At 37.8% G+C, this 27,399-nt stretch overlaps 1 protein-coding gene across 1 annotated transcript in view; it reads right to left on the reverse strand.

Moving 5' to 3' along the window:
• The window catches only part of LOC126484545 (NGFI-A-binding protein homolog), a 427,936-nt gene that overhangs the window by 13,554 nt on the left and 386,983 nt on the right, over positions 1-27,399 (reverse strand). The window contains exons 6-11 of the mRNA XM_050108131.1: positions 24,639-24,758; positions 21,782-21,915; positions 17,407-17,542; positions 15,533-15,747; positions 13,806-13,917; positions 7,599-7,697 (exon numbers count right to left, since the gene is read on the reverse strand). Coding sequence (XP_049964088.1) covers positions 7,599-7,697; positions 13,806-13,917; positions 15,533-15,747; positions 17,407-17,542; positions 21,782-21,915; positions 24,639-24,758 — 816 coding nt within the window. The remainder of the gene's footprint in view (positions 1-7,598; positions 7,698-13,805; positions 13,918-15,532; positions 15,748-17,406; positions 17,543-21,781; positions 21,916-24,638; positions 24,759-27,399) is intronic.

The raw sequence follows: 27,399 nt of genomic DNA on the forward strand, positions 1-27,399 counted from the left end.
ATTGTACACATTTGTATGCATCTGAACCAGTTCTGAACAAAGTTTTTCACTTTGCTGTTGGTATCTCGAAAACATGGTTTTGGAAGCGTTTTACAGCATGGCAACGAAAATCATTGTCTAATGAAACAAAAATAAGTTGGTAGACAATCAATCAGGTGAATGCAGACAATGAGGAAATAATATGATGTTTTTCCCTGGCAAATAATTGGGTGACAGCTAGCATTGTCACAGAATGATTTGATATTATCTGTTGTTTTTCCTGATTTCATGAATGACTTGTGGCAAGCCAGTTATTGTGTAGCAGCCACCATTAACAGTTCTTTGATCTGGATTATATGGATTTTCCAATTCATCAGTCACATTTGTGTTGAGTATTTCCTTACATCAACTGACACAAAATTGTTTTTGAGTTTCAGTCAAACTATGCATATCCAGGGGGACAAATCTTCTTCATGGCTATAGATTCATGTACAATTGTAATACTGCAGTCTTCAAAATACTCAAGGATGCTTCTGGCTTCATGGTAAGGTGAAAATGCCAATCCAATCATATTTGTTTATCTTTATTCATCCATGGACCATCTCACAATGATACAGGATTTGTCAAGGTATGTTGTTTTTGTGGTCTTCAGTCCAGAGACTGGTTTGAAGCAGTTGTCTACACTACTCTATCCTGTGCAAGCCTCATCTTCAAGTAACTACTACAACCTACATCCTTCTGAATTTTCTTAGTGTATTCATCTCTTGGTCTCTCCCTATGATTTTTACAGTCCACACTTCCCTCCAGTACTATATTGGTGATGCCTTGATGCCTCAGAATGTGTTCTACCAACCGATACCTTCTTCTTGTCAAGTTGTGCAATGAATTTCTCTTCTCCCCAATTCTATTCAGTAACTCCTCATTAGTTACATGACCTGCCCATCTAATCTTCAGCATTCTTCTATAGCATCACATTTCAAAAGCTTTTATTCTCTTCTTGTCTAAACTATTTATTGTCCACATTTCACATCCATACATGGCAACACTCCATACAAATGCTTTCAGAAAGGACTTCCTGACACTTAAATTTACACTCAACATTCTCTTCTTCAGAAACGCTTTCCTTGCCAGAGCCAGTCTACATTTTATATCCTCTCTATTTTTACCATCACCAGTTATTTTACTTCCCAAATAACAAAACTCATCTGCTACTTTAAGTGTCTCATTTCCTAATCTAATTCCCTCAGCATCACCTGATTTAATTTGTTTACATTCTATTATCCTCATTTCGCTTTCATTGAGGTTCATCTTGTATCCTCCTTTCAAGACACTGTTGATTCCATTCAGCTGCTCTTCCAGGTCCTTTGCTGTCTCTAACAGGATTACAATGTGATATTGCAGTGCATGTGTTATTCTGATGATGATGCACTGCGGCAACCACAGCCATTATGAAACACATCAGATGAATTCCAATGTCATCGACAAACCTCAAAGTTTTTATTTCTTTTCCATGGATTTTAATCCTACTCCAAATTTTTCTTTTGTTTCCTTTACTGCTTGCTCAACATACAGATTGAATAACATCGGGATATGCTACAAGCCTGTCTCACTCCCTTCTCAACCACTGATTCCCTTTCCTGGCCCTCAACTCTTGCTGTCCCTTGTCAAGGTAATATAGTGCAAATCAATAGGCCAACATTGAAGTTTTTATGAATAACAACTGATTTCGGTGAACAACCATCAAGAAATTCATCATTGAGGGAACCTTGACCACAATCAGATCCTGCTAAGCAACTGTAGACAATCTTTTCTGAGGAAACTGATTACCAAAAGTTGCTTAAAGTAATTGTAGGCATTATTGCTAAGTCAGGCCTAAATTAAATTGTTAAAAAAACATTCAACACTAAACTTCATGTGAAATTTCCATTTTTTCACAACACTGTGTCTTCAAACACTGTAAACAAATTACTTAGCCAATTTCAGGTCTGCCACTGTTTCAAAAATAACTGATCACAAATTTAAAAATGATAGTAATGTTGCATCTCAATAGTGCCATGTATGTCTATATCATTACTATTGAAACCCTCTGTAACTATGAAGTCCATGGTGGAGAGTATTTCCCATTTTACTATATAATAAAGTTTGTCCCTGTTCGATTCATGCATGGAGCTGGTAAGAACGTTTGTTTGAGTGCCTCCGTGCTCACTGTAATTAGTCTAATCTTGTCTTCATGGTACCTGTGGGAGCAATACATAAGGGTTGTAGTATATCCCTAGATTCATCACTTAATACTATTTCCTCAAACTGTGTAAGCATGGTTTTGAGGCATAGTTGGTGTCTACCAACAAGTATCTGTCAATTCAGCTTTTCTTACACCTCAGTGACTCTCTCACATGAGTCAAACAAACTATTGACCATTCTTGATGCCCCCTGTTAGTCTTACGTGGTGTGGGTCCCAAACACTTGGACTATATTATAAGGTTGTAAGCGATCTCCTTTGTAGACTTATAGCATTTTCCCTGTCTACCGCCTGCTTTACTTATGATTTAACCTATGCGATCATTCCATTTCATATCCCTAGAAATTGTTACATCCAAGAATTTACATGAATTGATTGATTTTAAATGTGAATCATTGATCTTATGGTCATTGGCTATTACATTTTTCTGTTTTGTGAAGTACAAAACTCTACATCTGTGAATATTTAAAGCTATATATGTTTTCAGATATGTTTGAAAGAACAGACACCATTTTGATCCTGCAGTCACAGTGAATCAAGACACAAAGGAGTTATAGACAATAGCTGCCAGTGGGCATTGATTTATATCAGTGTGGCAAGTTGAAAATTTTGTCGGACTAGGATTTGAACCTAGATTTTCTGCTTACTAGGCATATGTGCTGACTACTATACCATCCAGACACAGTGGTCACCAAAGCCACATGGACTGCCCTAGCATGCCTCCCATCAGACACAGCCCACAGGGTAGCAGTGCAGTCTGAGGCGTCTTGTCACGGTTTGCTCAGCTCCCCCCTGTCGGAAGTTCGAGTCCTCTCTCGGGCTTGGGTGTGTGTGTTGTCCTTAGCATAAGTTAGTTTAAGTTAGATTAAGTAGTGCATAAGCCTAGGGACCAATGACCTCCATAGTTTGGTCCCATAGTCCTTACCACAAATTTCCAATTTCCATCAGACACAAATTCTCAACTTTTACCACATGCTACTGGTGTAGTGCCCGTACTCATGACTGAAAAGACAGAAACCACATATATAATTAAAGTGATGATGGCCAATGACCCCTTCAGTGCAGATGCACGTCAAATTTGAACTCTTATGGGAATCAGCAAGACATCATGTATAATGACACTAATGAGCAGGGGCACTACATTAGTAGAGTGTGGTATAAGCTGAGAATTTGGGTCTGACGGGAGGCGTGCTATGGTTGTTCATGTGGCTGTGGTAACCACTATATCCAGATGACATAGTGGTCAGTGCATCTGCCTAATAGGCAGGACATGCAGGTTTGAGTTCTGGTCCAGCATAAATTTTCAGCTTGCCCATTAATACAAATCAGTGCCCATTGTAGCTAATGTCTTTAATTCCTTTGTATCCTGAATATTTAAAGCATCTTGTGGTCATTCATAAACCCTTGAATAGTGACTTTCACACCAAAAATAGGTGTCTTACTATTCTGTTTCACATGGAGCTCAGAATAAATGATGGTGGTTATGTTGATCAATTCTGTTAATACACCTGGATCAGAATACAAAAGAGACTGACAGTTGAGCTTGGGGCATTGTTATCAGTTCACTGTTACAGGCAAGCACAGTATGACTCTGGTAGTAGCAGCTGTGAGTTCTGTATTGGGTATATTCTTAAAGTATTTCAAGTGTAAATTGGCTGATTGTCAGCTAGTGCAGAAAGCAAGTCCAGCCTCCACATAGACTACCACAGGGTGAGGAACAGTGTGGGAGGGAAAAGGCTTGCTCACCTCCTGCAGCAGAGGCACCTTAACCTGTGCTTGTGCATGCTTCTGCAAAAGTAGAAGTCATGAACAAAGGTATAAATCATGTAAATTTTTTTCATAGTTGAAACTGTGTTGACATGTTTAATAAAGACCCTAATTGCAACCATTTTGTACACTTATCATAAGGAAAGAGAACAGTATAAAATAGATTGAAGTACAAAACAGTAACACAGCTGAAAATAATGGCTGCATCACACGTTACTTGTTAGCTATATAATGTTGGCTCCATCCATAACCAAATCTGTGCCTGCTGTAACTTTCCAGTTTCTACTGACCTCCTTTGATTAAGAACTAGGGAGCTGACTGGCCAACTTACAGTTAACACACTGTACATTCCCTGCCAACATGAACACTCAATTTTCTTGGCAGCTTTATAATACTGTTACCACTTTTCTATGCAATTTCACAGTTAGATTCATACATTCTGCAAAAGAAACATGCTACTGCGAGCATATAAGAACAATCACAATGATTATGTTTACAGTCCTTGACTGTCATCTGAAGTTGATGGGTAACTGGCAGCTGAGGTAAAAGAGTAAAATGACAGTTGTGGGCAGGACAGAAAGTGTGACCAGGTCTGACTGGTTGTTGATGTGGTAGTTGTCCTGTAAATAACTAGCTGTCAGTCACTTTGTTATTCTGACCTAGGCGTAATTTTGTATATGTATGTCACTTGTGCCTTGTTTCTATCAGAGGGAATAGTTTCCTGCTCAAGAAATCTATGGTGGGTTATGGCTAAGAGGGAGTTAATTCAGTACCAAATTACGTATAGAAACTTACAAAATCTCTGTTGGATATTGGGACCCAATTTATTTTTAGCAGTTTCACTTGCTTTTCAGCATTCCCGAGGAATTATCACTATGCTGTTCATTTTTGCAGTGGAACAACTATTAAAAGATGAAAATATTCCTTGATTTTCCTTTGTGAATGGACCTATTAAGACAGGGTTCAATATTTTTGGTTTCATTTTGCTATTGTCTATATCAGGTCCTGATCACAGACAGTCATTACATATGATGAATATCTTTTACAGTTTTATCAGAGATACTGTAATTCTGTTTGCATCAGATGCAATGTGAGATTAAATTGTGTAGTTATGAAAGAATTTCATTAATAGTGCATACATTATATGTGAATATAAATGTCAGAAAATATCAAGTAAAAGATTTTACATTCCTGCATAGTAAAAAGTCGGTTAGGGCCATTTGTGTAGGACTGAAGATGTTTGGAAATAAGTCCCCTGAGAAATTGCTAGAATTCTTCGTTTTCATATGATAAGCAAAAAAAAATGAATTGTGGAAACTGTAATCTACAACTAAATACACATAATGCAAATCACTGTCCATATTATATTACATGCTTCTTCCCCACATTTTCCAATGAGGGAGACTGGACTAACTGCATTGAGCACATAAACATTAATTTCCCATATGTCATGCTTATTTTTTTTTTTTTTCATTATCACAGAAAGAAGTGGTGCACTGGTGACATTGGACTTATATCCCGCAGGAGTGTGCTTCCGATTTACATCTGCCTAGGCATATTCAGATTTTCAGCAGTTCTCATAAATACTTAAAATAAAGGCTAGGACGATTCCCTCAACATAGATAGGTATGGCCAACTTTCTTGAATATACTTATCCAGTAGAGCTGTTGCCCCATCTCTAATGTTCTAAGAACCAATGAGGTATTAAACTATATTCATCCTTCTTTCTTTCATCTTCTTTCTTGTACAGCAAATCTATTTGTGCTAAGGAGACAGAGAAATCAGTTTACTGTAAAAAGGGAGAAAATTTGTGCTTTCGTATAGTGATGTCCAATTGATGATTATGAGACCTCTGTAGAATCTGAAGACAAAAGAGAGACCATTAAGTAAGACTGTTACTTTTTCTTTGTCACCCACTACCATATTTCTTAAAAACATACTACAAATTTTCTTTCTTGTCATGCTGTCGTCAAATAAAATGGATGTGAAAACATTCTTGTATTTTTTGTGGATGGTCACATGGTTTCAAGTAGTGTATGTGAATGAACATTCCATTTCTTCTTTTGTACCAGTTTCTACTTTTTTTTAAAAATTTATGGCTTCTATGTAAGTAAACACATTACTGATAAACATATATAAATCACCTGTTGTTCTGCAGGATATGAACTGGAATTATATGAAGCAGCTTTTTCTTCTTATTTGTGGTAACATTATTTTACAAAGTTGATACTATATGTCAATGCAAAGTTTACAAAAACGTTTAGATTTTTCTGATTAGTTGTCAAAGATGCACTTATTTGATTTAACACTGTTTGAAAACAACATTTTCAGGCTATTAAATAAAAAGAAACTTTTTTTATGAAAAACTGGAATTCAGGAATACATGTCTTAACTGAGACACAAAATGAATGATAAATCTCAATGTGTTTTAACCACAAGGTGCAAGAGAATGAAAAACTTGGTATCTGTTGCTCATCACTTTTGGGTTTAACCACATACGATGTAAGTATGCAAGTGTTTCAGTTTACTCACAGTCACAACTTGAAGCAGTGGGTTCATTTAATAAACTCAGAACACAGTTGTTTACAAAAAGAAGAAAGCAAGGAATATGAAATGGATACAATTAACAAGAATTTATTGAGAAAAAATCCAAATCATGAATGATGTTCACACTATATGTATATGCAAAAAAGACAGATGACATGGTGCAAAAATTCGTACTTAAGCTACTACTAACAGAAGAAACCCTGAGAGGGTCCAGCAAAAATATACAGCTGCTGAAAACTAATTTACAGTTTTCAGAACTGTAGACCCCTCCTTGAACTCACATAGAAAACTGGGGAGTAAAAAATGATAGAACTAACAAGTAATTGAGTCAAAAAGAAATGCACAAGTGTGAATATAACTATCATAATACAAATAGCTTGTTGTTAACTATTTTGGGAATGGTTCTGTTTAAGACTCTCCCTCCATGAAGAAGCTCTTTAAATTATTTGCATGGATATGGTTTATGGATCCACTGAATGATAACGGCAAGAAAAAAGAAAAGACAATGTTTAGTTTATAATTGACTGCTATAGTAAAATTATTATTCTTTAAAATATTTGAACTCCTAGTATTTTGATATCATCATCGATAGTGACTGGCAGCAGTTATAAATGCGCAAAAGAAAGAATATGTGGAAAACAGCCATCAGTGCATAAACAAAAATTAGAGATGGGAGATTCATTTCTCTTGCATTTCTTGTATCTAGAGCTAACAATAGTGGCAGAAGTAAAAAAAGACTGCACTTCCTTCCTGTAGCAACAACAACTTGCCATTAAAATTACTCTGTGCCTTAATATATGACCTCTGTAATAATGATGCTCTTTCTTACAGAGTTGATGAATGGGCAAGGAAAGGTACATAATAAGCAAAAACTATTTACTTACAACACTTCAGTCCATAGTGAGTGTGATAAACAGTTGCTCAGAGAAAAACTGGGTCAACAGTGTAATACATAAGCATAACATGCTCACACACAGCAATAAATCTTTAATTGTCATTATTCATTCTGTATGAATAAACCTTCATGCCACAAAAAAGGTGGACAATGAAGTTCAGATGGACTTACCTGCTTGGAAATCTTACATGGATTCTTTTCTGTTTTAATTTCTGTTCCTCCTGTTCCTTCAATTTCACGAACGGATGAGTCTCTGGAGTCACTCACCTCCTATAAACCATTTTACGAACAGAACACTTAAAACTGAACACAAGGTAATAGCAATGGATGGAAATGGCTAAAATGCACAGCCTTAAATGTGTGAAACTGATTATTTAATAATGGAACATCTTTCTTAGTAATGCTGAACAATTAGTCTGGGTCATGTCTAGATATCACATTCTTCGTGCTACAATATCCTTTTTACTTCAGTTCAGTTAGCACTAAGTAGGTGCAAGTGCAAACCAAATACTAAAAGATTCAGTCAATAACAATAATGTATGAGGTTGAAAAGCATTAGGTAACTTGGCAGGAAAATTATGACAACATAAATATAAAAGTTGGTAGTAAATTGCTGCACCATGTACGAGGGTTATTCCAAAAGTAAGGTCCGATCGGTCGCGAAATGGAAACGACTATGAAAATCCGATAAAGCTTTGCACAGATGTGTTGGGTAGTGTCTCTAGTATAACCCCAGTTAGCATCACGTCGCTCTTCTCATTTCTGAGCTCGCAGTGAGTGTGTAAAGATGTCTAGAAAATAGTGTCTGCCGCCAAGTACGAGGGCCTGGTGAGAAATTTCGCCTGAAGCTATGCAGCCAACATTACATAACTGTCGTGCTGTTTCGTCTTCACGACAATTCTCAGCTGCATTCTGCAGGGGCAATGAAGATGCTCCTGCATCGTTTTCAAATGGAAATGTTAGATTACCCACAATACAGTCCGCAATTGTCTCCCCCTGAGTTTCATCTCTGGTCACATGAACCGCTGTCTTTGAAGACAACATTTTGACACAGACAACGAGGTGTAGGCCAGCGTGGAGAATTGGCGGAAAGCACTGGCGGCTGCCTTCTATGATGAGGCTATTGAAAAGTTGGTACAACGCTATGACAAAAGTCTAAGTCAGAACGGCGACTACGTAGAGAAGTAGCTGAAAGGTGTAGCTAATTGTTACAAGTAAAACATTTCTGATGTTCACTGTGGTTTCAATTTGGCAATCAATCGGACCTTACTTTTGGAATAACCCTCGTACAAAAGCAAATTACAAAGTGACCTCAGCCTTCCAGGAACAACACTGGCCTTCCAGGAACAACACTGTAAATTTTGTATGAATTATTAGAAATTTCATAAATAAGAATAAAGTTCTATGGAAAAGATGCACTCCAAAGCCCTTATGTAGGTAAATTTTGGAATGAGAAAAATGAAATGCCACAGATGGAGGATAAATGGCCATCAATTAATGCTAAGATATGAAACATATAACAATCTAACAAGCTCTATTAGAAAACTTAACAAACGTGAAAAAGGGCAGGGGGAGGGTAGATGTATAAGTTTTGTTGCTATTGTCAACCTGTAGTCAGTGATTTTGTGCACCAGAGAACCTTCACTACAAAAATTATGATTAGAATAATATTTGCAAGTAAAATGAGGTTCACGCATTCTGAAAGAAGAAAACTATATACTTTACAGATTTATTGCTTACAAAACCATATAAAGTTTACTGGCAGTGTACAGCATAACATTACAGTATTACTCATTACATAGTGTATCAAAAGGAAAAATCACTTGATAAAACTATAAAACATTTGCTTCCCCTTTGCTTCCCCACAACAAGCAGATCTCTCTCATACTGGGATTCCAGTGACCTGCCAGTACTTTCTAACCTTTTTCAACCTATCCCTCTTTCCTCCCTGAGACAGAAAAGCTTCTGTCTATAAATCAGCACAGATTTAGAAAGGCATGACTTGGGCAAACCCCAGTTTGCCCTTTTCTCATGTGATACCCTGCGTACCACAGGTGAAGGGCAACAGACAGGTTCCATAGCCCTGGGTTTCTGAAAGGTGGTTGACATGGTGCCCCCATTGCAGACTGCTACAGAAGTTCCTAGCATATGGAATGGGTTCCCGAATACATCAGTGGCTCAAAGACTTTGTAAGTAATAGAACAGAGTATTTTGTCCTTGAGGGTTCATCAGAGAAAAGGTATTATCAAAAGCGCCCCAGTGAAGTGCGACAGGACTGCTCTTGTTCTCTATATACATAAATGATCTGACAGATAGAGGGTTGGCAATTGACGACTGTTAGCTGATGACATAGTACATTGAAAGTCCCATCACTGAGTGACTGTAAGGGTATTCAGGATGACTTAGGGAGAATTTCTATTTGGTGTGATAAATGGCAGCTTGCTCTAAACGTACAAAAATGTAAGTTAATGGAGGTGAGTAGGAAAAACAAACCTGTAATATTCAAAAACAGGATTAGGGGTGCACTGCTTGACACAGTAATATTGTTGAAATATGTAGGCATGACATTGCAAAGTGATATTTAATGGAACAAGTATGTTAGGTCAGTTGTAGGGAAAGTGAATGGTTGGCTTTGGTTTATTGGGAGAATTTTAGGAAAGTGCAGCTCATCTATAAAGGATATCACATGAAGAATACTGGTGTGGCCCATTCTTGAATACTGCACAAGTGTTTGGGATCCAACCAGGTTGGATTACAGAAAAACACTGAAGCAATTCAGAGGTGTGCTGATAGATTTGTTAATGGTAGGTTGGATCAATGTGTGAGTATTACGGAGATGCTTCGCGAACTCAAATGTGACACGCTGGAGGGAAGACAACACTGTTTTTGTGACCACTATCAAGAATATTTAGAGAATCAGCACTTGCAGCTCACAGCAGAATAACTCTACTGTCACCAACATAAATTTCATATAACAACCATGAAACCAAGATAAGAGAAATTAGAGCTTCTATGAAGGCATATCAACAGTCATTTTCCCCCCACTCCATTTGCAAGTGGAACAGGAAAGGGAATGACTAATAGTGGCACAAAGTACCTTCCACCACATGCAGTACTAGTGAACCTAGCAATGCTTCGCAAATTCTACATATGTTTGGGAATTGGATGTATGTTGTAATCTCCCTGTTGTTCTCCTCCTGTCTTTCTCTCCCCCACTCTCCCTCTCTCTCTCTCTCTCTCTCTCTCTCTCTCTCTCTCTCTCTCTCTGTCATTTACTCCTCCTGCACTCTCTGCTCATCTCCTCCTTTCCTCTCTCTTTGTTCGATAAACCATAAGTCAACTTTCCTGTTCTGTGTTAAAGTCAACTCTGAGGTTCAACTGGTTCAAATGGCTCTGAGCAGGATTCGAATCTGCGACCGTAGCGGTCGCGCGGTTCCAGACTGTAGCGCCTAGAACCACTCGGCCACTTCGGCCGGCCAAATCTGAGGGATAACACAGAACAACACACTGTGTCGAATCACTACACAATGTGTTGTTCTGTATTATCCCACAGAGTTGACTTTCTGCATAAATTCTAGAACCACTCAGCCTTCTACCATCTCAAACGCATGGTATTTTAGATATGAGTGTGAGAGAGTGGTATCCTACCTACTGCGCATCACATGTTTGAGTGTACAGGTTGGAAATGAGTTGCAAGCAGAATTTAGATGTGGTGGTCAAACTGCACCGACAAGTACTTGTTGGTCGATCCATGGAAGTTTAGTGGAAGTGGACAGAAGAACCATGGAGTGTTTATGCTACTCTGTTCTAATTGCATTTTGACCATTGTTACAGTAATGTGGACAGTTGAAAAAGAACCATTAATAACCTTTGTCTTAGCCTTGGTGAAGGGAAGACTTGTATTCTGTTCTCATATTGAGAATGGACATGGTTTTTAAGCCAACTTTCTCTCATATGTAACTTATTTTGTTTCTGATGCTTGGAGACATGAGAGGCTTACAAAACAGTATTTATTTATGTGAAGTGTGGAATTTGTAAAATGTCTGATGTTAAAATATACGTCGTTAATTGAAGCAAATGAAACTTGGTATGTCTACTTATTTTTATACATAGAAAGAGTCTTATGAAATTCCTGTACCTAGCAGCATACCTTGGAGAAGAAGTGAAAGAGTTTTTGCAGCAGCAGCCTAACCAACAAGGAAGGTCGGCCAAGGATCTCAAGTCATCTCGGAAAAGAAGTGGAAGTTCACATACATACTTCAACACTTTAAGTCATCCAAACCATTAGAATTGTTGTGCATGCAAATTTTGTTTAAAATTATACATAAGGAGATGGTTTAAATACCATGACACCATATGTAAACTGACTATGAGAAATAAAATTAAACCATGCATTTTCACAGCACAGCATTTTTTTCTCACAGTCAGTTTAACATAAAACCTGTACAATGTTGTTTAAAAAATATATAGCTTATGTCTCTTTGAATGTTCCTTAAAGTATTGTGAAAGATTTGAAGTAAAATGATGGAGAATTTTTGAGATTTTTGCCAACAACATTTGCCTATTGTATTGTATAGATGTATATTTACATACCATAGATGTTTTAAAAAATATATAGCCCACAACCATCCAAATTTTAGTAGAGTATCATGTGAAAATTTGAAGTAAATAGGAAAGAACTTTTTGAGATTTTTGATAACAGTGTTTCCTCCTTATACGTTACTCATGTATTTATATAGAATATATATTTTAAAAAATATGCGGCCCCTGCCCATCTGAATGTTTAGCAAAGTATCATGTAAAAATTTGAGTTAGTCCATCAGGAACTTTTCAAGATTTATGGTAACAATGTTAAACAATGCCTTGTCCTTCTATAGTAGTGTAGACATACGTACATATAATAAAAAACATATGTTCTATGTCTTTTCAAGTGTGCATTAGAGTACTGTGTAGAAATTGAAATAAATTGGACAAGAACATTTCAAGATTTTTGCTAACATTATTTCCCCTTTATACATATAAAGTATACATATTAATATAACATATACTTAAAAAAAGTGTTATCTAAGTCCATCTTTTGTTAAAAAAAGGAGTATTGTGTAAAAAATTTGAAGAAACACACACACACACACACACACACACACACACACACACATACTGTCTTATATTTGACATATGACCACCTGAACGGTTATTAGAATATTACGTAAAAATTTGAAGCAAATCGCTCAATAGCTTTTCAAGGTATTTGTTAATAACATTAAACTACAACTTGCCTTCATTTTCAAGAACAGATTTTATATACACATTCATGTACCATACATATAAAAAGTATGTAGCCAATGTCTATCTGAATGTTTATAAGATAGATATAAAATCTACTCACCAAGGGGCAGCAGAACACGCATGTAAAAGGAGGTTATAATTAGGCAAGCTTTCGGAGCCAGTGGCTATTTCTTCTGGCAGAGGGGTTGAAAGGAAAGGAAGAACAGGTGAAGGAAAAGACCAAAGTCTAGGAAAAAGGGTTAAATTTAGGATAAGTCACTCAGAACTGCTGGTGAGGAGAGACTTACCAGATGGGGTGAGAAGAAAAGACTGATTGTTGGGGACTGTCATCCAACAACCAGCCTTTCCTTCTCATCCCATCTGTCAAGTATCCCCTTACCTGCCGGGTGGGTGACTTTTTCCAAATCTACCCCTTTTCCGAGATCTCTCCAGTCACTCTCCCTTTCCCTTCAACCCTTCTGCCACCACTTGATGAGCAGATTTTTATCTATCCAATTACATTATATTGTCAAAAATTGACTGTTTTCATTGAATGTTTATAGCAGTATAATGTAAAAATTTGAAGTAAATAGGTCATTAACTTTCTGAGATAATTGGTAAAGAAACCTTTTCCCTTTGTATATATGTATTAAAAATTGTAGCCTATGCCCACCTGAAAGATTTATTAGAGTATCACATATAAACTCAAGAAACATATAAAAATCTGATGCAAATCTGTAAAGAACATCTTGAGCTTTTGGTAACAACGTTAAACTACAATTTGTCTTTATATAGGAGTATAGATGGTGACTTGTGGGAGTATGTATGTAGATGCAGAAGTAAAGAATAATTTTGAAAGCTAGAATTAGTGTTTTCACTTTGATATGTGTCTATCAGTAGTGGTGGAACTTTGTCTGCTGAAGGCAAGCACAGGTCAGCCGACTGTACTGCAGTCAATAAAATCATAAAATGTTTAATTTTTATGCAAGAGATAGTAATAATAATATAAAGAGCATTATATGCTTATCAATAATTTGTTTATGTGCAAGATGTTATGAATAGTTGCTATAGGAATGAATAAAATAACAAATAGTTTGTGGAAGATTGTCTTACTTGTGATGGCGAACTAACATTGCTGAAGGAAAACTGAGAATCGGTGTCATCAGTGTCAGGACGTTCAGAATCAAAACAGGATGATCCTTTCCCACTTCTTGATCTAAAAGACCTGTCATAACCAGAAGTATAGCATGAGCTATTATAAATTAGGAATCCTTCAAATTTAGAGAAAGTAAATAAATTATTTGCCATATATAAGATTAAGAGAAACTTATTACTGACTAATGATCTATATATACCTGTGACAGGTATTATTTAGTTTGTTTCTAAGTTCTTCTTGGCTCCATTGATAGATGATACATTTTCAGGTGTCCAGCCAAGTTAATATTTTATTTTTGCCCAAAATATTTTGATGACTATGTAAGGTGTCAAACTGATGTGTGCAAAACTGGAATTACCAGAATGCCCAGACCACTGATTGTGTCTGGTTTAGGTTTAGTTGAAAATGTTGGCAACTATGTTTAAATTTTGATTTTCATGGATGGTCTCAATCACCTTTCTTATTCATTATATTTTGAAAGTGTGAACAGTCTTGGGCATGTGTAGTGCAGTTGCAATATATGCATGAAACAAAAGTCTTATCCCTATGATTCAGGCATACTGAGTGATGTATGGGAAACTGCAAGACTTATCTTGTCAAGTGTTAACAATGAATTGAAGAATATGTACTGAGGAACAGTAACATGTAGTAATAAGCATGTAACAACCAGGTGTCATAATTAGGGTAAACTTTCAGATACATGCCAAGGAACACATTACAAAAGAGAAGCCATTATTACCTACCTCTTAATGCTACACTAACAAGTAAGTATCACCAGTTCAGTACATGTATGTTATTACTAAAATATTTTGCTGTGTACTGCAAATTCTTGAAATGGCTCAAGACATCTTGTTTGATTAGAAGGGAGGTTTCTACCTAGTAACACTTTTAAAAAGAGAAGTAATTATTTCAATATTGTACAAACAGGGGCTTATGCAAATGTGGTTAACTGACTTAAAAGTTATCTTCATAATTCCTTATTTTCTATCTTACGCTCGTGCCCAATTTGTTAACCCTCATGACTATACTATATGGCACTATTCATCATAAAGTGGCACTATCATCATAAAGTGATGTATTATGAATTACAAATGACAGAAAAGACAAACTATAATTGAAAATAAGAACTTTAACAAACTCAAAGAGGACCCTACAAGTGGCTGGGCTTTGTATGCTACACAACATTTTTATTGTTTGTTTTTGTAATATAACTGCTTCAGTGATTTGTAGTGTATTACCTCAGAAAATTATACGTGAGTAATCATGAAGAGAACGTATTCAAAATGTACTACCAAATTTGTTTGCAAGTCAACAAAATTAGGGATATTTTTAAGTGCAGAGTTGTAGGAATTGTGGTATCAGTAAGGGTATAAAAGTGTCTACTTAATTTTCATTTACAGTCCATCTAATTACAGCATCAAACAATTTTATGAATGTTGAGTCTTGTACTAATGATAATTAGTCATTAGTGTAGTCTGCAATGGCAGGCATTATGCATTTTTTGTGTTATAATTATTACAAATTCTTTGGGTTTTAACCTGTAGACTGTTGTTTCTGTCTCAAATGTAACAAAAATAAATTTTTTCCTCATTTCGTATGGTAATATTACCACCCACAATAGAGGTTAATTGGAACTGATTAGCATTTGATGTGTGCAGCATAGGGCAAAATACATCTGACATACCTGAATGAGTTGTGTTGATGCCGTGCACTGAGCTCCCCCTGCTCAGCTAACAACTGGGTTTGTCTGTTCTGTACTAATTCTAGTTGTTGCTGCAGTGAGCGCAAAGCAACATGATCTTCTGATCCTGTATCACGCACTTGCTGTGCAGCAGCAACAAGTTCTTCTGAACGCTCTGCCAAACTTCTTAATTCATCTGCTATTTGCTCCAACCTCTCCTAATAAATCAAAGGAAAAAAGGAAAAGAATTATTTATGATTATCATTAATTATTATTTGTTTTGGAGAGGAGAACAAGAAAAAGAGATTCAGATAAATTATCTGTCTTCAATTTATGAGTTATAACATCTTTGCCTCTTAAATATGACCCTATCACTTGATGTCTGTATGAATGAAAAGGTAAGATTTTATGGTAATGACTGTGACTGATTCTTATTTTCATGATTTAACAGTACAAAATGTGATAGAATCAGGATAAGAATCTCATTATAAATGAGAAGCACAAAATTGTGTATGTTCTATACCATAGTAAACTATTTCATTAACCAGACAAGGATACTGAATTGTCTGCCCTACTCCACCACTATACCCAGCTCCTTGCCTCATGGCTCTTCTCCCTGCAACAGACTTAGATGCAAGTAAGATCTGTATCATACATCCTGCTCACAGCCACTTACTCCACTCCTGTCACTAGCATCTCCCATCCCATCAAAGGCAGGGCTACCTGTGAAAGCAGCCATGCGACCTACAAACTTAGCTGCAACCACTGTGCTGTATTCTAGGTATGCATGACTGCTGATGAGCTGTCTGTTTGCATGAATGGCCACTGCCAAACTGTCATCAAGAAATGGCTGTACCATCCAGTTGCTGATCATCCCACCCAAAGTGATGTGGTTTGACTTAATGACAGCTTCACAACTGATGCCATCTGGATTTTTCCCACTGACATCGGCTTTTCAGAACTGAACAGGTGGGAACTCTGCCTACTACATATCCTTCATTTCCATAAACCCCCAGCTTCAACTTTCACTTGTCCCTGCCCTCCATCTGCCTATCCCCTTCCCTGATCCAGCTCCCACTACAATAAAAGCATTTTTCTACTTCTCTTCCACCCCCCCTTGTTGCCCCCCCCCCCCCCACCCCACCCCCCAGTGCATTCCCCTGATGCTGCAACTAGCAGCCCAGTCCTGTCCCCACCACATCCTGCATGCTCCCACCAGCATCCTCAGAACTTTGCCCACCCTTTTCCTGCTATTCTTCCCCTATGTGTCGCATGTGTCCTCCTTACCCCACTACCCACCCCAGCAGATTGCTGCTCATGTAATATCCAGTCACCATCAGGCCTTGGTGCTTGAAGACAGCAGCTATGTGTGAGGGAGTAATTATTGTGTGAATTTGTGTGAGCTCTACTTCTAAGCAATATCGTTGTTCAAAAGCTTGAACGTTTCTAGTACACCTTCTTGTTGTGCCTGTCTGCAACTCAGTGCCCCTTCTGTGAGGTGAAGAGCAATCTAGCCTTTCCTTATCATTGTTATTCTGTCTTGGGCTTTCCATTGTTTGTTGTTTATTTGTGTTTTATTTAGGTATTTTTCCATCTTTCAGATATGAATATGGAAAACCCATGTACCACCCAGCTACAGCTTCCATTACTTCTGAATTGGTAATGAATGACAGAAGTTACTAGGAGTAACATGCTAATTAATGAAAATTGAAATCATGTTAATTTAGACTGAAATGATTTACTCTGTTCATGTCATTTGCAATCCCCTAGATTCCTCACATTGTAAGTGAAATGACTGAAAGATCAGTGTCATTTATGGCTGAATTAAGAAGGCAGTCTCTCAACAATAAAGTCTACTGTTTGTTTAGATCACGTACCTGTCGTCGAAGCCTGCCCTGTGAATCATGGTCAGAGAGATCTGCAGGTGAAGGTGATAAACGAGGTCTCTTGCTGCTGTGGTTCTCATCCCCATTGCTGGTTCTACCAGAATGTGGACGCAAACAAGCAGACAGGCTACAAAAAGATCATGTTGTGTATAGCTCTCCTTAGTCATTACATACATAATAATATTAAAGATCACACAGTATTAACTCATGTAGGTTTAAAGTTAGCAGCACAATACCTGTATACGGAATTCACAGAAAATGTTGAGGGATGAGAAACAAGTGAAATAACGAATTCTTTTTCCATAATATCAACTACATTTTTGCATGTATACCAGTTTATCAATTTACAGTGCCATAAACAGATACTTTATTTAACAAGCAAATATCCAAACATGATATGAAGTATAGTCTTAAAAAACAAAACTAATGTTATGGAACAGGTTAGCATTTAGATAACTAGTTCATGGGCCAGATTTGGGAAAGGGTGCTACAGAAATATTAATGATAGCCAGGAATAATTAAAGATTTTACAAGAGAAATATCAGTCTGACAATTAAAAATTAACTGTACCTTCTGGATACATCAAATATAGTTTGTTAATGGTTACCAATGGGATAGTGACATTATTCCTGACTTGAAGTGACTTCTAGTAATGTTAAATAGATCAAGAGATATGTTTCATAGAGAGAGTGCGAATATCACAGGAAGAATATCAGAGCAACAGTGTCTTTAACTTATTGTTAAGAGATTCTTTCATGCAGCATTGGTGTAAATCACCACAAAGAGATGAGAAGCCATCTTAGAATTACATATTTTATATTACATAGTTTATTTCTGTGGCAGATGACCCTTACATAGGCCACTGCTGCCTCATGGCAGATTAATTATATATATAAAAAAAAGCGCTGGCAGGTCGATAGAAACACAAACAGACACATACATACACACAAAATTCAAGCTTTCGCAACAAACTGTTGCCTCATCAGGAAAGAGGGAAGGAGAGGGAAAGACGAAAGGAAGTGGGTTTTAAGGGAGAGGGTAAGGAGTCATTCCAATCCCGGGAGCGGAAAGACTTACCTTAGGGGGAAAAAAGGACGGGTATACAATCGCACACACACACATATCCATCCACACATATACAGACACAAGCAGACATATAGAATATATATATTACACAGCCTGTTGCAGTGAACCATTAGTTATGTCATGAGACATTTGAAAATAATGTCTGCTCAAGATATGCACCTTTGTATGTACACAGGCCTATGGTGGCACTGTTGTGCCAGGGGGGGCTTTCAGCAGGGCCTCTGCAGCACTTGTGGCTCTCAAAGAAGCCACTATTACAGCTATAGATTCATCAGTATTATTAATATTGGTTACATTTCAACCAAGCCAGGCAAAAAAGGTATCATTTTGCATTGTTTTGCTTGCAGTGTACAAGAGTGGTGGCTAGTTGAATACAAAGAGCTAATGGAAAATGGTGTGGCTGATCTTATTCTCCCTCCTCATATGCACACACAACAATACTAAAAATGAGCTGCTTTGGTCTTGTTACTTTGTTCCACGCACAAGGCTCTTAACTGTTAAGGATGACGGATGCATCTTATTAACAATACTTACACTGAAAATAAATAGTTGTTGTTACAGGCACACACTTTGCATAGGTGAATTATACATCCTTTCATGACTGATGTTTTCACTATTTGATATGGTATGGTTCAGCAGCACAGTTCCCTTTTAGTTTTAGTGCTAAGCCCCGGACTCAAAATTCACCAGATAACAAAGCGACCAGACACATCAGCATTGTCACTGAGCACCTTCTCTGAATTTATATACCATAGAGCATCACCTAGTAATCTACAGGAGATGTGTGACAGAAATGTAGTCTTCTAGTGCCACCTGCCTCTGGTGATGTATCGAAGACTTATACATCCATACGATGACAGTTTCAGCTGTTATTTGTGTAACAGGAGGGCCAAGACTCTATTACAAGACTGTCATTAATCATCAGGCTAATCAGAGAATTTGCATGCCTCATCTCACACATCAAAGTTCTTTTTATATTGGAAACCAGGAATTGCCAGGTTCATCCAAAATAGTGAGCAATTCTCCATGTAAAAATGTGAAGAAATATCTATACAAGTTTTAGTCAGAAAATGGATTAATGTGTCTATTGCAGCTCCAGTTCATTACACTTGTCATTTGGTGCTTTTTACAAAATGTTATCACATAAGAAGGTTGGAAGGTGACAAGAATTATGCTTGTAAATTATTTGGGTAAAGAAGTAGTTCCTGGGACAGTTTCCACTCGTTAATGTAGCCTGATGAATCACCTAGGAATGGCAGTAGGAAAGAATAGTGTCTTCCTCATTGGACTTGGTGTTTCCCAGCCATCTTATACTGTGCATTTGGAGAAAAAGCTCTGTGATCACATAGGTGACAATAAATTCATTCCAGTAACTTTTCATCCACACACTGACATTTTGGGCATCTTTATTATACCAAATGATATTCCTCCTTTATATTTCAAATCACCAAGCTATAAACAAAATGCTGTTTATCAGAATAGGGCCTATATTCACCTCCAATACCCACTGTAACATGTATTTACTGATGCAGTTACAGCTGTTCAGAGCTACGTAAACAGTCACTACTCACATACTGTGACATGGCACGTAGACATGTCCACTAAGGGACAAGTGTACCAGGTGGTCACATACCAGAACAGTTTTGCTCGAACAGGAGCACACGTGTTATGATAGTAAATAAACTTTCAAGAAGAAATCAGAACAGACTGAAATCAGGTAGTAGCCATATTTGGCTAACAACTGATGAAATATGTGCTTTCAGACAAGTAACAACATGTCTCTTTGTTGTATTTTTATCTTTGAGTAATCTGATCTCTTTTAAGTTTTCAATAAGGTAAAGCTGCCCTCAACTTGTAAGTATGCTTGAACACCACAGCACTCTAATAGGAATTTCTCTACTGGAGGTTGTAATTCATACCTTCCTCCAACTGTTGAACTGACTTACCCAGCCACTTATAAAGAGGCCTGCAGTGTTAACATGGATTCCAGTGCAAACTGCCTTTTTTTTTTTTTTGCATTTACAAATTTATTATCAGAGGGTAAATAAGAGATGACAGAGGAATAATTGACAATAGATGCTTTTGTAATAGAGTTGTGCTCTTCCAAAACTATGTTTCATAAGCTCTGGCCACAGTACATAAATGATGTAGTAAATGGTAGCATTACCAGCAGTATTGGTGACATTGTTAGGGAGTGAAACATAAACGAATGTAGAAACTGGGAACTTACAAGTTCTCTTGTTTTTGGATTGTCTGGTCATTTGTTTTGCACACAATTAGAACTGCACATCATTAATTTTAGCCCAGTGTGTATTTTACATCCTCACACAATAAAGATTGCATTTTATAAGTAATAAAAGTTAGTTGATCATGTAATAAATGTGTTTTTATGTAACCACAGCAGTTACTTTTGATGGAAGTTCAGAAATGCAGTTTATTTTGTATTGAACAGAACATTCACCATGATGAAAAGCAAAAGTTTCCTGTTTATCACTGGTAAATGTGAAAGTTTTGTATAAATAATGGAAACATGTTTTATATAAGTTCAACAAAGTGTTGAAGTGATTTTTGATATATATTTACAGTTTTTTATTTTATCTATTTTGAGGAAATTGCATCTTCTAGTATTGTATGATAAATTTGTATTTATTTTTACTACAAAGTCCTTCTGTTTCATGTTACAAGTTAACAATTTTTAAATAAAACCTGAATTAAACATTGGCAATTTTAATTTTGCTATAAATTCTGTTTATTCTTAAGTAGTAGACAGGAGGATAACTATGTAAATCAAAAATGTGCCATCTGCTACTGGCCCTTTGTATATATCTTCACTCAATTTCTAGGCAGTTCACCACATCCTGTTTCTACAGGAATCTTGCTAGATCACATATACAAACAAAGAGATCGAAATGCAGTAATGCCTAATAAGTATGCAACTCACCTAATATGCTGGGTACACCTTAACTGACCAAAACTACTAGGAAAACTACCTTACTCACACTTAGTAGACTAGTTAGTGTTACAACTCTAGTTTGTAGTCTTAGATTTTTTATTTATTTATACCCACTAAGCCACACAACATTGGCTATATATTGTGTATAAATGTGTGCTTTTCATGTAACCAGTTGGCACAAAATTTATCAGTAAAATATTGAAAATAAAATAGGCCGAGTGTAAAAACTTTCTTCCCAAGTCTAGGCACAATATCATTAAAGTGAGCAGTTTTTAGATACCTTTACAGAGAGCATGCTTTGTAAAAGAGTAATGTATGTGGACCTACTTGGAGTGACCCTTGCTGTAGTGGTAGCCAGAGTCACGTACAACTTGTCGTGCCAGAGGGAACAGCTCATCCCTCCTGGTGAGCAGTGCTGGCATGTACCTGCAGATCTGTGCTGCTGCCTCATTCACTGACACCTATCACACAGAGAAACAACATTCATCTCACCAGTATCTCGAAACAGTCCAGGCGATATACATATGTTTCCCAGCAAGGAAACTACAATACTGCATATGAAAGTCCAAACAATATTTATTAAAGCCAAAAGCACAGCACAAGTAAGATTGTTTGAAGGATGTTGATGCTGAAACATTCACCATCCTAGCTGGTCCCACATAATGTCCTACTCACAGAAGGTCCGGGGCCAGACCAAGGTGTGTCATGAGGATCATCTTTACAGACACTGAGGGGGCGGGGGGGGGGGGGGGCGCGGGGGGGGGGGGGGGGGGGGGGGTGCGGGGGGGGGGGGGGGGGGCAGGCAACATTATCCTGTTGCAGAATGCCAAGGTACTGTATTTCTATTGGCCCTCTTACCTACATAAGCAGTCTGTGGCATCAGATATTCAAAAGTAAAAGAAAGACTAGTGATTAACAACTCATTGATAGTGAGGGTATTAGAAACTGAGCACAAGCTCAGATTAGAAAAGAATGGAGAAAGAAATCAGCCATACTCTTTCAAAGGAAGCATCCCAGCATTTTGTCTTAAGTGATTTTGGGAAATAACAAGAAACTTGAACCGGGATGGCAGGATGCGAATTTGAGCAGTCATCCTCCTGAAAGCAAGTCCACTGGTACTAAGCATTGCACCACTTTGCACAGGTCAATATATGACAGTAAAGATTCTCTGCACATCTTTACCTCAGTTATTGCTCTTATAAGGGGCAGTCAAATGGAAATGAGACAATGGGGAAAATGTAGGTAACCTGTTTATTATTTCAAATGTAACCACCAAAACTATTAATAAATTTATCGCACTGTGAGACACGACCAATGCCTTCATGGAAAAATGACTGTATGCAGGCATGCACCTCTTCATCTGAAACAATCAATGGGCTTTCTTCAGGGCTTCAAAATTATGGGGAGATATTGGGACTGTGTGCAGGAGGTACAAGGGCTTTCTAGTGAAACTTCTGCAGCATGGTTAAAATCAACTTTGGTAACATGTTTCCATAATACAGATACACAGTAAAGGGCAAATACCTGACATTTTAAAAAGTGGTTTACATGAGACTCTAAGTTTAGTTTGGGATACTGGAGCACCAGTTAAATAGCAAACACAAGGCAATGGAGTCAAACTTAAGTCACACTTGGCTTTCAACCAACAGTCCTTATACACTACAGAGGCTCTTGTGCAATAACTAGTTGGGTTGCACACTGTAGCTGCAAGTGTAAATCTAATCTATCATAGTATGAAATGGACAGGATTGTTACAGCGACTTGATCATTGTCACATTCTCATGTAACCAGTATTGTGGCTTGCTATGAAGCATGACTCACTTGGGAAGGAACAATGATGCGATCCTATTTCCAGTGCTCACATTGTTGGCGCCACATACCGCAGATTTGATAGAAAACATCTTGATTGGAGCCAGCTTCATATGGTCACCTCTGAATGGCCCTTTATGATACCAAAGATGCTATTAATGCCTTCATTGATTAAAGAATTTGCAGGTATGTTGTAGCTGAATCTGTTACAGCACATGGTATAATAGCATATCTTCTACTTGTGTACTATGACAACTGGAGCCAAAGCTTTGAAGTCATAATCGTTATTCCGTATTGGAATGCACTATGCCACTTTGGTCAGTTTGTAGTCAATATTCACGTGCATCCCCGTAAGTTTTATGTAGGCCTAATATATGACTCTTTTGAAATGAATATAAATGTCTTTAACCTATGCATTTCAGCCAGTTCCTATACACCAAATATGTATGTAAGTGGTAATGGTAGCTTCCTTTTATGTACAGTAGTCTTGTATTAGACACAATGATCATCATGTCATGTAATCCAGTGTTGTGATTCCTATCATACTAAGGAAAACTGCAACTCTCTTTCATATTGGGGTAAAGTACAGCTGACATCAGGATCAAAGTTGGTTTAAGTACCATAGGTCCTTTCTTGGCATGTTCCTTCTAGAGGTGGTATGTCCTTGTCTTCCTCTGACTTTTCAACTGCTTTATCCAGCCAGCTACAGAGGGATGTACTTGTTGTACCATGCCAGTGGAGAAACTCGGCATTTTTCTTGTACGTGAATCATTTCAAAAATTGAAAGAAATCATAAGTGACAGGAGTTAAAAAAAATTAGTACTGGCTGAGAACTGATCCATGGATCATTGCAGTTGCAGACTGACACTAACCCACTCAGTTCCCAGTCACACTTCTTAGTAAGTGTATACCAAATCTTTAATTTCTTTCATAATGATGTTTAGTTTATATTTCATGGAACTGAATCAGCATATTTCCACCCAATTCTTTACTGTCACTTCTCTATAGCAGTCCACAAAAATAAAAAAAATTCAAATTAATAAGCCACGTTACCCTAAAAATTATATTAAGAGAACTTTCATCTATATTGGCTTTGACCTTTCTTTCACACTTCATAAGTGTTAGACCTGTTCAGTCCAATTGAAAATCCAGTGGATGTGGAAATACTTTCCTTGCTGTACTCTAATATATCAACTTATTTCCTTACTGCAATCTAATATATCAACATAGACATCATACACCTTACACAGTGCTTTTAAAGCTTTATCTGATTCTTCCAGAATTCTTTATGCCATCTCAATGTTCAAGCTCATTTTTGTCTCACCCAGTGTAAAACAAAATTGTATTAACCGCAAGAGCAAGTTTGGTTACTCACCTCATGTAGTGTTAGAGGCTTCTCAGGCTTGCGCTTGCAGTCAAAGCGGCCATATATGGCTGCGTATTTCCTGATCTCTTCCATCCTCCTTGGGTCATCCTCCGCCATGCTGAGCACATGCTGCAACACAGCCCACTACTACTGCTTCACACAGGTCCAAATGCACACATCATATTCATAAATAATGGAAACAGATTAGTGCCCATATTGTGTAACAAATTTGTGAAAATGTACAAAGTTATACTTACAACATTAGATGATGGTATATCTGTGGATTTATTTCTATTTGACAACTGTGTCTAAGTAACATAGATGAAGTTTGAAAAGACATCAAAATCGATCACAACTAAAGTAAATTCTCTCTCTCTCTCTCTCTCTCTCTCTCTCTCTCTCTCTCTCTCTCTCTCTCTCTCCATGTCTTCATCTGTCCCCACCCTCAATAATTTGCCATTACCCCTACATTTAACATGTCAAATATGCCTAGGATTTTGATAATAATAATGATTAAATATTTTAATGTAATCATAATAACTGTTTTACAATGCCATTAGATCACCCCTGCTGTCTTCACCATCTGAAAGTTGAGATCTTATTATACAGCTGTGCCAACTGGATGTCAAAGTCATAACTCTATGACTGCAAGTTGTGCTTGGTTGCACCCTGTGGAAGTGGAGAAGGTGCCAATTTCTGGAGACAATTCTTGTCCCACCTTGAAATTTCATGCCTTTTTCTCTTTATAATGTAGAAAATGGCATTTTTTTGTACCATCTGTTGCATTTTGCCCACAGATGAATCATATATGTGCAAATCTATAGTATAACATTGCCATTTTTGTTTACATTTAGGATTTACTGGAATTACTCTGACATAAAAACTGAATGTAGCCCCAACAAGTGGGTCACATAAGTCCATGGGCAAATGGTGAACCACTACCGTGATTGAGTTGTGTAGCAAGGGGAAGGAGTGTCCTTGTGGAATTGGAGGATAGTGTCAGCCAGGTACATTACAACCATGTATATGTTTTACTGTTGAGGGAGGAGAGGAGTGTTCTGGCATATGCCACTGGATTCTATCTTGGATATTGAACTGGTCCTTTTCTGCATCTCAATAAGGGCTACATCGGAAAGCAACAGTGGGAAGATTGGGGATGATTTTGGCAATTCACCAATAAATCTTTTTGTAGTGTTAAGAAATTCCTTTCAAATGAGTAGAATACTTTCATTTTTAATGGTAAATACCAGTATAATATAGAGGATTTTTAATTGTTTATATAGTACTGGAAAATGGAAAAAAGAAAACCTTTATGCAAGTGACTAAGGCATCCTGTACTTGCACAGGACACTACAAGCACACAGTTAATCTGATGATCAAATGTGCAGCACTGCATAGAAACCAGAAACTGTGTTATCAGCTGTGAAATGTTGCAATCTTCAGAACAGTTGTTCACCTCAAGAGCCAGTAGCAGCCAGTTTGCCATGGCATTCAGAGATCCATCTGTGTCTGCTGCACTGTTAGCATGCTGCAACAGTGTAGATGTGAATTGTTTGTGCAGTTGATGGAGTTTGAGCAAGAACTTATAGTGGGTCAATGGGAAGCTGGATGGTCATATTGCAGAATTGCACTACACGTGGGACGAGATGTCTCCACAGTGCTTTCATGTTATCACCACTGCTCGGCAAAAGGTGCACATGCCCATCAGCCTGAATCCTGACAGCGGCCATGCACAGCTGCACAATAAGACATTGCATCGTACAAAGTGAAGTATTGGACTTCCCCATGACTTCACAACAGATTAGGGATGCTTGCGCCAGGGTATCAGCGAGAATCATTCACACCTGTCTCCATGAAGCTATGATGCTGCATGTAATGCCCCAACATTGTGAAGCCTGCCTCCAGTGGTGTAAGAAGAGGTGCTTATAGAAGGACAAATGGAAATTTTGTTTGTTTTCAGTGATGAAGTTGCATCTGACTTGGTGCCAATGATGGTTGTGTGTGTGTGTGTGTGTGTGTGTGTGTGTGTGTGTGTGTGTGTGTGTGTGTGTGTGGTGTTGCACAGTTGAGCACCAACATCCGGAGCGTATATGACAGAAGTAGACAGAGCCAGCACCTGGCATCATGATACGGAAAGTAGTGTCTTACAGTGGCCATTCTGCTCTGGTGACCATGTGCCAACAAGGAAATACGCCTCTACAACAAGACATTGAATACCCACATATATCCTGTGCCACCCAACGGGCTCTCCAAGGTGTATATCAACTACCCAGGTCGGCTCTATCCCCATATCTCTAAGTCATTGAGCACATTAGGCACTGGACGTAACGTCATCTTGCACAGTCTGCAAGACCAGTAGGAGATCTGGGTGAATCGAGGCACCAGGTGTGCAGTGTACAGTGGGCCATTCTGCAAGACTACACTCGTCTTGATGGAAGAAGTGCAGCGTGTATTGCTGCAAAAGGAGGGTATACAGAGGGTACTAGCGCTGACACTTCCTGTGCCCTGTCAACTGTCCTCAGATGCATATGGCTATGTCGATGCGATTGTTTGTTGTACGAGGTCTGTGAGAAAAGTAATGAGACTAACAACCTGCAAGAAGTCTGCTAATGCTGTGTTGATCTACTTGTGTGGATCAATCCATTCATCCCTTCCAGATGCTCAGTCCGAGTTTGAGCTCCGTACTTCCATCAAGTGATTTTTGAGATAGCCATCACTGAAGTTGTGTTTTGTTGTGTGATGTGAGAACGGCATGGAACAGCGGAATTTA

Source organism: Schistocerca serialis, chromosome 1, assembly GCF_023864345.2.
Source record: "Schistocerca serialis cubense isolate TAMUIC-IGC-003099 chromosome 1, iqSchSeri2.2, whole genome shotgun sequence".
Taxonomy (NCBI): Eukaryota; Metazoa; Arthropoda; class Insecta; order Orthoptera; family Acrididae; genus Schistocerca; species Schistocerca serialis.